This window comes from Marmota marmota, unplaced genomic scaffold, assembly GCF_001458135.2.
Source record: "Marmota marmota marmota unplaced genomic scaffold, marMar, whole genome shotgun sequence".
Taxonomy (NCBI): domain Eukaryota; kingdom Metazoa; phylum Chordata; class Mammalia; order Rodentia; family Sciuridae; genus Marmota; species Marmota marmota.
In genome coordinates this window covers 36,311,570-36,323,564 of record NW_026000229.1, presented here as the reverse complement: position 1 = coordinate 36,323,564, position 11,995 = coordinate 36,311,570, and the positions used below count along the sequence as shown (strand labels likewise).

General features: G+C 36.5%; 1 protein-coding gene and 1 pseudogene across 8 annotated transcripts in view; both read right to left on the bottom strand.

Moving 5' to 3' along the window:
* LOC107138188 overlaps positions 1–1,533 on the bottom strand; it is a 3,664-nt pseudogene extending 2,131 nt beyond the window's left edge.
* The window catches only part of Vps39 (VPS39 subunit of HOPS complex), a 44,626-nt gene that overhangs the window by 26,076 nt on the left and 6,555 nt on the right, over positions 1–11,995 (bottom strand). For 4 of the 8 annotated variants that reach the window (XM_048793749.1, XM_015480779.2, XM_048793751.1 and 1 more), the window contains 6 exons: positions 11,040–11,105; positions 5,552–5,616; positions 4,794–4,836; positions 2,656–2,750; positions 2,113–2,211; positions 1,582–1,674 (listed from right to left, as the gene is read on the bottom strand). In XM_048793749.1, the coding sequence (XP_048649706.1) occupies positions 1,582–1,674; positions 2,113–2,211; positions 2,656–2,750; positions 4,794–4,836; positions 5,552–5,616; positions 11,040–11,105 (461 nt within the window). Of the gene's footprint in view, positions 1–1,581; positions 1,675–2,112; positions 2,212–2,655; positions 2,751–4,793; positions 4,837–5,551; positions 5,617–6,101; positions 6,135–6,512; positions 6,551–11,039; positions 11,106–11,995 lie in introns of those variants that run through there. The other 4 variants (XM_048793748.1, XM_015480777.2, XM_048793752.1 and 1 more) reach the window with 3 other exon arrangements.

The window sequence follows — 11,995 nt, the reverse complement described above, 5'->3', positions numbered from 1 at the left end:
GGGGGGGGGGGGGGGGAGAGAGAGAGAGAGAGAGAGAAAGAGAGAGAGAGAGGTTGAGATTGACTGATTGTGTCCATCTACAACTAAAAAAATTACCAAAAAATAAAAGAAAGAAAGAAAGAAAGAAAGAAAACCAGGCTGAGGATGTAGCTCAGTGGTGGAATGGCCCTGGATTGAATTCCATGTACCACCAAAAAAAGAAAGAAAACTTCACTTCTTGGGAACAAAATTGCCCAAATTATATTGTTATGTTGTGTGCATGTACAAGTACTTAAAAATGAATTCCACTACTATATATAATAATGATAATATGCCAATGAAAAATACATATGTAATAAAAAAATGTAAGAAGAAAACTATCCCCAAGAAGGTGAAGGAGACAGGGGATATAGCTCAGTGGTAGAAAATTTGCCTACCATAGTGGAGGTGATAGAAGAATCCACAGAATTCAGAGGATTGAGATCCCTAATCCCACTTTTGGCTTAGTTCTCCACTCCTTGTAGACTTCTCTCAGTACCTATATGCTCAGTTGTTACTTAGTCAGCTGCACAACAGTGATTCCTTCAGGAGTTTGCAAACCCAATGCTGGTAAAATCAAAATATTCCAAAAATAAACATACAGAACAAATATATCAAAAAGATACACAGTGGGAAGTAGGGAGAAAGCCTTCGAGAATTGCCAAGGATTATTAAAGTTGTGTAAAGCTAAGGAATTTAGATTGCTTTATGATAGGAATGGTATATCAATCTTTTCTAGAGCATATATATTAGAAGAAAAAAAAAAACCAATGTTGTATTTATTTACCACTTAAGAGAAAAAGCAGATTGAAACAACGTGTAAAACATGATATTTTTGTAAACAAGGCAGAAACCCATACACCAAATGGTCAACAGTGATTCTTTCTTTTCTTTGTGCAATACTAGGGATTGAATCCAGAGCGTTGTGCATTCCAGGCAAGTGTTCTATGCTGAGCTATACCTCTTACCTCCATGGATTATTTCTGAATGGCAGGGAGGTTTCTGAATGATTTGCATTTACTTTATTCCCTTATCTCTGTTTTCTTATTTTCTATAATACACACATGTAGCTTTTGAAATAAACAACAACGACGACAACAACAACAACAAAAAATAATCTGAAAGTAATTTGAAAAACAAATATACTAAGAAATTTAAGGGGGCAGGAGACCAAAGTCTCAAAAATACTTTAGTTAACACTAAAACTGACATATAATTCCTGAGCACTGAAGCCTTAGGATAGCAGTCCATGATAATGCTGTTGGACCTACACAAGCAGCTCTAACTCTCTGTCCTAATAATTAGATACATGCTGTGGATAATCAGTATATAGAGAACTAAAAGTCAACTCTGCTTGATCTAAGCTACACAGACATCTTATTTGTGGAAAATGCTGAGTATAAACAACAAACAAATAGAGAAACAAACACAGACCCAAAAGCCCTACTTAAGGTGGTCTTCTGACCTATAGTTCAGAACCATGTAATCATCTTTCCAAGGTAAACTCATAATCATCTTTCCTAAGACACAATGATGACATTTGTAAAATCATAAGATTTTTACCCTTATTAGATAGTAGTCTCTCTTGAAACCCACACAGATAGAATTTTCACACCACGCCATGGACTTGGGCACATCTGGTACACTGAAGTCCCCCTGAAGAGAGAGAGTAAAAGTTCAAATGACAAGATGTTAAAACAAACAAAACCATGACCTTTCTGTTAGTATGCTTCATTTCTGCAAAATAACCCTCACCCTCATCTTAGCACAATTCTCTAAGCACAAGGCCAGGAAACTACTCTTAATAAAAATAGAAGTCACCCAGGAACAGGACAAAGTGCATCTTATCCAGTTGAAAAAAGGTGAAAGAAAACACATTCTGAAATAAACCAATCTGCAGAAAATGCTATAGAATTATATCACAAGTGGGCATGGATAACTTTCAGGTTCTTCATACTAGAGTATTGGGTTGAGAGGAACTACAAGCTGGGGATGCTAAACTTCATTAGAATCCACAGAAAGTCTCTCAAGCTATGGGCCAACTTTGGCAGCAGTTTCCACCCAACCCATAAACAAGGCACCAATGGACTATACCTGCAATTCATGAAATTCCCTGTCTTTCCAGAAGTAAAGCTGCAGCTTCTTTTTCACTGCTACACACATCCGCAATACCTCCTCACCAGTATCTGTGTGCTATGAAGAGACATGGCAAATGAGGATGCATATATAGTGACTCTATAACTGAGTGACAACAAAAATATGCATTTTCTACCTTGAAATATCTATTGATCTGAAAATCCCCTGTAATATAAAGTCTTGCTACCAGAAAAGTTCTCTAAGATGTATTTAGAAACAACTGGCTAAGGAACATTTCGTCCTCAAGGCCTGCCAGCTAAGAACTCCAGCACAGATGTCTGGTATTCTAATTACACACACAGAGAATGCAAATATTTCAACCTGGCACCATATACTATGGAGGAAATTTCTCTAATATAATCCAAAGTAAATAAATCAAAGTCTCTTTGACAGCTGTTGGATTGAGACTGTCAATATTATTCTTACCATGAAATGGTAGGAATGTTGGAAAGACTATACTGATTAAAGCACAAAGTCAAAGTACATCCTGCATACACTTACCTGAAGGTCACATGTGAATAGCGATGCTCCTTTTGCCTTTGAAACTGTAGTGATTTGTTGGAATGTCAATAGGTCATGGACATAAATGTTGTTTTCTGTTTAGGAAGAGGTAAAATGTCACTGTCAATGATCACCATTCTCTAGGAGAGCCACCTTTAGGACAAAAATGTAACTGTCTGACATGCAGAAGATGTTGCTAGGATGTACCTTCAGTTTTATTTGTTTTCCTTCTGGGCTATCACCAGTACAAAATATGTAAGTAGTCACCTGGTCTTTTGAACTTGGATATTTCATTCCTTAAAAATTTGGACTGATTTGAGTAAAAGCTCTTTCACTGCCATAGCACCCTTATAACCTGTCCTCAAGTCTGGAAATTTGTGATATAGTATTTGTACAAGAAATGTCTTTCAAAGCTATAATATAGGAGGCTCTAATGAGAAAAAGGAAATCCTCAGTGGATTTTGTACAAACCCATGGAAAGGATTTCTGTTGCAGCAAAGGTAGCAAAATAATACAATAGTCTCTGTTAGGCTACCTAGTTCCACGATCCTTAGTGAATGTCTGAATCAATATAGTACCAAACCGAATATATACTATGTTTTTCCTATACAAACATACTCATGATAAAATTTAATTTATAAATTAGGCACAGTAAAAGATTTTTTAAAATAAAAGAACAATTATAATAATATACTGTTAACAAAAAATTATATGAATATGGTTTCTCAAAAAAAAAAAAAACTTATTATACTGTACCCACGTACTCACCGCTCTTCTTTCAAACCCACAGTTGACTACAGGTAACTTGTGGGAGACCAACCTTACACGTGACTGAGTCACACTCCCTGGCTGGGTGCTGAGGCGCTCAGTCACAGAAATGTGGCAGAGTTTTCCCCACCCTTCTTGGGTTCCAGGATCCATGTCTCATGCATGGGTGTGTCTTGCTACAGCCCTATGGCTGAAGCTATGCACACCTGTTCCTTTGTAATATAACCCCTTTCCCTGTTTAGGATAGAATCTTCCATGAAGTGCCTTGTGTGTGGGTCCCCGTCTCTTACTGTGTCCTTGGGTGTGCCTACCCAGGTGTCAATCAACCTGCTGACAGTGGACATCATAAAGATAGATTCAGTCCCCTGAAACCTGACCCCTTGCCTCATTTGAACAGCTTCTCCTCAATAAAAGGGGTCAGCACGTGCTCTCACTCTCTCTCTTCCTGCGGACCCTTAAGGTCAGAGGAGCTATCACAGCGAACCCAAAGAAAAAGGTATTTGTATCTCTTGTGTGGTTATTTTGCGCAGCCCAGTCAGCCCAGTTCAACTGGAGTAAACCCTGAGCCTTTTAGTCACGAGAACAGAAACCCAGCAGTAACTAAACTATAGAAAGTGAAACTGTGTATAAGAGGGACAAATGTAATTTGATCCTGGCCTCATATATAGTTGTTGTCATGAAGATTTAATTGCCTTAAATGTTCATCAGTGGACCTAGGAACTTAAGCTTACAATAATTCTGCTATTTGGGCCCTGGGCTAAAGAGGGTTAGGCAAATTTCTAGTCCTAAAAAGGGCCTAGCTGGCTACCTTCCATGAAACCACAGCTTTTCAAACAAGGCCCTAACAGTCTGGCCTCCATCTGTCTCTCAACCAATAGCTTGCCACTCTCCACCACATATCTCAAGTCTGGCCATAATGAACTACTTGCTATGTACTATCAAGTCATGGGGCCACCTCTTTGTTCCTGTGGAAATTCTAATCATCCAACTACATAGCATAATCCCTCCCATTACTATGATCCCACAACATTTTTTATAAATTTTCACTGTAACTTATATCATGATTTTTCTATTACTCAGCCTACACGATTAGAATATAAAGATGAAGGATAGAAACAATGTCTTATTGAACTTGGTATTCCCAATATCTAGTTCAAGCTTTGCAGAGTAGGGCTCAATAAAAACTTGATTGATAATTAAATAAATGAAGTGATGCTGCCTTTGTTACCCATAGGCCCTAGTACTATATGTGGCACAGAACATGGCAATTTATTGTTATATAACTATTATCAAAACAACCATGAAAGTGTTAGTTAGGTCATAGCTTTAGTTTTTTAACATATGAAATACAAATGCAAACTTTTTCTTACCTAAAAGACTGACCAGAATCTTAAACTGGGAAACAACATGGATCTAGAAAATAGCAAATCATTAGACTCAATTGAACATTTCTGACAACATTTAACAAATGTTCATTAACAACAATATTAAAAAGGAACTAAAGAGCCTGTCTACATCTTATAAGGATCTGACTCATTTTTATGTGCAACCACAATTTCTGCTTATGAAAGGGACTCTCAGGCACATAATACACGGGCAAAGATCCCTGTAAAAATGGAGGGGAGAGAGAAGAGGATTCAGAGTTAATAAGTAACATTATCAAAGTTTTAACTTTGGTGAGTGCTGTGCTTTGGATATGGTTTGACGGTGTCCCTCAAGGGTTCATGTGTTAGAAGCCTGGTCCCCAGTGATGATATTAAGAGGTGAGGCCTGGTGGGAGGTCCTTAAGTCATTAGGGATGTGCCATTAGAAGTGCTTAAGGTAGTTCTCATGCAATTCTTGCATTAGTGATCAGTAGATGGTTCTTATAAAAGAATTAAGTTCCTTCCTGAATCACTCTCTGGCTTCTTCCTGTTTGTCAATACAATCTCTCCTTCTCACATGTAGTCCTGCCAAGAGGCCTTCACCAGAGCTGTGCTGTCGCTCGCATCATGTCCTTGAACCTCCAGCATTGTGAACTACATGAATCTCTTCTTTACAAAACAGCCTGCTTCAGGTATTTCATTAAAGAAACATAGACTAATGCAGCAGGGCCTTATATAAGTTAGTGACCATCATCACTACCTACCTGCTGAATCTTTTTGGAGAAATTCTTATTGGATTTCTCTAGTGTCACTTCAAACCTGTTGCAACCTATGAAAAAGAAAAACATTTGTAGCTCCAAAATAGGGGTACACACAAAAACAACTACAACAACAAAATGCCACTCATACTAATCTCCTATAAATCTTCAAAAATTCATAAGTCAGAGATTTAAAATAGCCAGCAGTATTAACTAAGCATAGTGAATTGCTTTAAACTCCAATTTTAGAACAAGGGGTTTTATGCACTTTTGGCATCAGCAGAAAGGATCACACAAAGTTTACTGAAGCTGCAAGGTACCTGTGGGTCTGAAGATCTTACCCTACAAAATAAGTACCTTGGCAAAGTGTTTCACAAGGAACAGTTTTTTAAAAAAGTAATAGTCAAATATAAGAGCCCAAGCAATGAAACCCAGCCCAAAGCATTCTTACCTCTAGAACAACTAACTCCCAGTAGCTCCCTATGTCCTACATCATGGGGACAGAGCAAACACAAACACCATCTCAGAGCCAGAGAAATTTAATATCTACACTTACTGCCACTTTCAGGCGATGCTATATCTGCTGGCACTGTTACAAAAAAGGGGAAGAAAGTTATATACTATAAAAACATGTGAACTCAGCCTTGTTGGGGATGACAAAAATATTCAGCCTCAGAAGTCACCAGTCAAATAGAGAGTAATTACCATAACAATAACAGCAGCTATCTTTCAGTAATAAACAGGTACCAGATTCTGGGTTAAAAGTTTTATATATTTTTTCTGTAATTTGACAACAAACCCCAAGAAGTAGGTATTTCAAATTCATATTTCAAAAGTCTGATGGGTCAAGCAGTTAGGGAGCAGCCAGTCATGGACAAAACCTAGAAAAAATTCAGGGATCGCTCTGAGCCTGAGCTTGAAGCCACACCCTGTTTCCTGCCTTTTACATCATGGAAGGAATGCTCACACTGCTGATCTGAGCTCTTCCCCACAGCTTGCTGTGTCCTTAACCCTGGGAAGTTGGTGGAGACTCTTTGAAACAGCCACAGGGACTCATGTCAACAGAACAAGTCTTCTTCCCTTTGTGCACCTCAGCAGAAGAGATAAAGATGGGGTCCTAAACTTGAAGACAGTTTCTGGAACATGGTATTCTGCCATCACATTTCAAAAGAAACAAACAATTCAGTCACTTCTTACTTGATAAAAAATTCTATATTTGAAAAGGGCCTTATTATTACATTCAACAATTCTCTTTATAAGCAGAATTCTCTAGGGCAGAGACTCCCAAACAACTTCTTCTTTTTTTTATATATATTATTAATTTTTTTTAGCTTTAGGTGGACACAATATCTTTATTTTATTTTTATTTGGTGCTGAGGATCGAACCCAGTGCCTCATGCATGCCAGGTGAGCGCGCTACTACTTGAGCCATATCCCCAGCCCCAACTCCCAAACTTCTTGGTCTCATGACCTCTTCATAATAATCTTTTTTTTTTTTTAGAGAGAGAGAATTTTTAATATTTATTTTTTAGTTTTCAGCGGACACAACATCTTTGTTTGTATGTGGGGCTGAGGATAGAACCCGGGCAGCACACATGCCAGGCGAGCACGCTACCGCTTGAGCCACATCCCCTGCCCTCTTCATATAATTTTAAAGAGCACCACAAAGAACTTTTATGTAGGTTATACCTTATGAATGCTTATTATGTTAGAAATTAAAATTGAGAAATATTTAAAATATGTACCTATTTACTCATTCTTATATTTAACTCAAAATGTAACATTTTAATGAAAGACAACTATTTTTTTTCTAAAAAAATGCATTGTTTTACATTTTTTTAAGATATTTACTTTTTAGTTATAGTTGGATACAATATCATTAATTAATTAATTATTTTTTATGTGGTGCTGAGGATCGAACCCAGGGCCTCTCCTGCGCTAGGTGAGCGCTCTACCGCTGAGCCACAACCCCAGCCCCTGTTTTACATTTTTATAAACCTTTTTCCCCCTCAGCGCTAGGGATCAAACCCAGGACCTTGTGCATATTTTGCAAGTACTCTACCACTGAGCACACCCCTGCCCTCTTGTAAACCTCTTTAATGTCCACCTTAATAGAAAACAGCTGGTCTCTCACATTTGCTTCTGCATTTATTTTTGTTTTTGTTTTTACAGTGCTAGGGATCAAATTCAGGGCCTCTTGCATGGTAGACAAGTGCTCTACAACTGAGCTACATCACAGCCTTATGTTTAATCTGTTTTGATAGCTTTTTCAGAGAATTATGGATCTTTTTAAATACTATATGAAACTTGATAAATGGAATTTCTTGCAATGTGGAATCAATCTCAAGCCTATCAATGAACTTTTCACACTTGGATACATTAAAATCCATAAGTCTATCTTACACTTTGATTGAATCTTTTATACATGCATGATTTAGAAACTTCATGCATTGATTACCTGGAAAATACTGGTTCATTAAGTCAGGCAGATTTTCCAAACGCTAACATATTTCATTATAAGATTTTTTTTTTTTTAACTCATACTCATAATTATCATCCCCAATTTCACTGGGAAGCTATCAAGGAGAAACTCTTAAAGGTAGATATAAGTTTTCCACAATCCTAACTTTCTCTTGAAAGCTCTGTCATTTCCAATAAGCCTGCCAGTTGTTTTCTTTGAGATAACAACACTTCATTTTGAAAATACGCCAACCAAATACCCAAATGGTCTCAAAAACCAGTCTGTCAGTCATTCTTTTCACTCCATTAAAAAAATGGCCAATTTAGCTTGCAACTCAAGCACACAATAATTACTTTTTATCAAAAAAAGCTATCAGCTATGCACCTTGGCACCCAACTGAAGTTGTACATTTCCCATTATATCACAATTTTTAAAATGTGTTATCAAAGATCAAAATCTAATAAATTTAATTTTTTTTCGGTTTCAACAAGAACATTCTTAAGTGAAACTAGCTTAAAAACAAAACTCATTGGGTGTATGTCTGTAACACCAGTGACTCTGGAGGATGAAGGAAATGCAAGTTTGAGGCCAGCCTCAACAACTTAGCAAGGCCCTAAGTAACTTAGTGAGACCCTGTCTCAAAAATAAAAAATAAAAAGGGCTAGGAATGTAGCTCAGTAGTAAAGCACCCCTGGGTTTAATCTCCAGTACCAAAATAAACAAAAAACAAAACTCCAGAAACTCATTTTGAGTACCTGGTAGAAAATAACACAATGACCGTGAATACAGTTTGGAAACACTGTCCCGAGTTCAGCTTAGGGGCCAATTTTAATTATCACCATTACTTTTTCACCATTACTGAAGATCTCAATACAGTAAAAACAACAACAATAACAAAACACTAATATTTTAGTGTTGCTGTGAACTTAGTTTTAACTTTGTGGGCCCTCTGAAAGATTTTCAGGACACTGGGGTCTATAGATTACACTCAGAAAACCAATGCTCTAAGGCAACAGTACCACTGAAACAAACCTAGAGTTGAAAGTCTTAGATGTGAACTAATCTAATCCCTGGATTAAAGATAAGAGTAGAATGAAACCTGGAGACATTTTTTATCTCCAGGGAGATGGTGTAAATTAGATCAGAATCCAAGCTTTCCCCAACACTTTAATATCCCTTCCCATTCCTTGGAAAGTCAGCCTTGATTTGAATATCTCAAACAAGAAACTAGACTGATTCAAAGAGGCCCAAGTCTATTTCTATCCCTTATCAGGCCAGAACTAAACTATTCTCTGTGTATACAGGGAGAAGGGAAGCTTACTGAAGTAAAGTTTCAAATTAGAGTTTGATTTTCTAATTATTTAACGTAGGTTAATACCACTTTTTAAGACACTTATGGGGAAATTGAGGCCCAAGAATTTAACTAACTTGTCAAAGGCCACATGATCACAGGACAAGAAACAGTCCTTCCTTTGGACCAGGGTTCCAAGTCAGGGTAACACTAACATTACCAGTTTGAGTCTATGCTGTGTTGAAAGATTCATTTTTATACTCTAGTTTCCTACTTGATCTTAGCAAAAAAATCAAGAAGCAATTTTAATTTAGTTCTCAGCACCTCACCACTTACATCTGAGCCCACAGGATATAAGAAAAAAATAGCTATTAAATGCTGAATAATATCCAAGACAAGCTTAGTTTTTAAATTATTACATGTCAATTACACGTCAATTAATTATTACATATCAATTATTGACATGTCACAGAATACAAATATTCTGGCTCTGAAAACTAAAAATTCAAAGCAAGGACCAGCAAAGTACTGTCTGTGGGCCAAATTGAGTCATCTATGTGTTTTTGTAAATAAAGTTTTACAGGAACATGGCCACACCCACTCATTTACACATCACCTATGGTTACTTTCATGTTACAATGGTAGAGCAGAATAGTCTTGATAGATCTTATACAAAGCCTAAAATATTTACTACTTGGACCTTTTAGGTATGAGTTTACTTACCACTAATTCAAAGGAAAATTGACAAACTTAGAATTGAAATAAACTCTGTATTTTTTCCTTTGGTTCCTCTTTTTACTCCACACTTGGCTTGACCAGTGTGCCTTCCTCATTCCATACTGCCTAGGTTAAATGCTCCTTTTTCCCATAGTTATATAAGTCTTGCTTCAGGCCTCTACACCTACTCTTATCTTTAGCTATTTACTATGGAAATACATACTAGATTGAAAACTAGGAAATCACTGATTTTGTAGGGCAAATATATTGATAATGACAATTCAGTTCAACCTACTCTGATATTAACAGCAGGCCTCTAAGATTGTGGTTTCAGGGCTTAATAGTTAAAAAACAATTTTCCATAAAGAGAGCAAAGAAATAAGATTAAGAAAAAGGATTAGGAAAGGACACTCTTTAACAGAATAAATTTCAGATTCTTTAGCTATTATTCTACATTATTAAAGAAAAAGTCATATTTAATTAGAGTTTTAATTTAACCAGAGCTGTAATTTTCAAAGTCCTTTTAAGCTTATTATTTTATCTGCCCCCAACAACTTTGTGAAACAGTTTACAGAAGAGAAACTGACATTACCAAGGGCTTCTTACAGTCATGTGGCCAGGGAGGGAGAAGTAAAACTGGACACAAACCCATCTTCTCTTTCTAGTCTACCCTTCACAAGTTAATAAGATCTTCTACATCAGTGGTAACTAATTTTCCCCCTACCACTACACATCATCTATACAGGAATCTTATTCCCAAAGTAATATTCTTATTACTGACAGTGAATGAAGAGGGGATCAATATTCAGCCCCATCTCCAAGATGGGGGTATAGAAAAAATCCTGGAGATTTTCAGTTTTCATGTCTCTCCCCATTTTCCCACTGTGTTCATTCCAACCCCCTATCATCGTTCTTTTAATGTTCCAGGAATCAATGATTTCACAGTTGTATACTAGTCAATTACCAATTTTTTTTTTTAATGCATAAGTCATTTCTTTCTTGGTTCTGAAAAGTTTGTCACTTACCAACATCCTTCCGAATCCTATAGAGAAGAAGATGTCCTTGCTTGGTTCCAACAAGAAGCCATTCCTCTAGAAAAGATAAAGGCCATGAGAAATGTCAATTCACTGTGGTGTGATGCTATTTCTTTAGCTGGGCTTATAATAAACCATCAAAAGGGTCAAGAAAACGAGTTTTGATAGCAGGTATTCTGGTAAGGAATATTCATATTCAAGAATTATCTGAAAAGGTTGAGGGCGTAGCTTAGTAGTGGAGGGCCTGCCTAAATGTAGAAAGTTCTGGGTTTGAGCGCTAATACTGGAAAAATAAAAGAAAGGTTTGAGAATAAACTAATGAAAAAAATTTATTTAACAATTACTAGGCTTAAGATATTATTTTATTAGTCTATGGATAAAAAAGTCCCTGACTTCACTGTTTCAAAATGAAGCAGACCAAAAAGATGTTTTTTTCACTTTTATTAATATAAACAGATGAAGATTTTCATTTTTTATTATTTAATTTCTTATTAAGATACATATTTTTTACTGATATATATAACTTTTAGTTCAAATAAAAAGAATATGATGGACCAGGCACAGTGGCACATCCTATAATCCCAATGGCTTGGGAGGCTGAGGCAGGATGATTGTGAGTTCAAAGCCAGCCTCAGCAATTTAGTGAAGCCCTAAGCAACTCAGTGAGATCCTGTCTCTTAAAAAAAAAAAAAAAAAAATTATATATATATGAAAAAGAACTGGGGATGTGGTTCCATAGTTAAGTGCTCCTGGGTTCAATTTGCAGTATCAAAAGAAAAGAATATGATGAAAGTATGGAAGTTTATAACATAATAAAATGGACAGCAGACATGAAACTAGGGTATCTAACCTCAGAAATAACAGCTAAGAGGCATCCTATGGAGGTTTAATGATTTTATTTTAGGAAAAATAAATGTTTTAGTGTAATAAACTTACAGAATTCATTA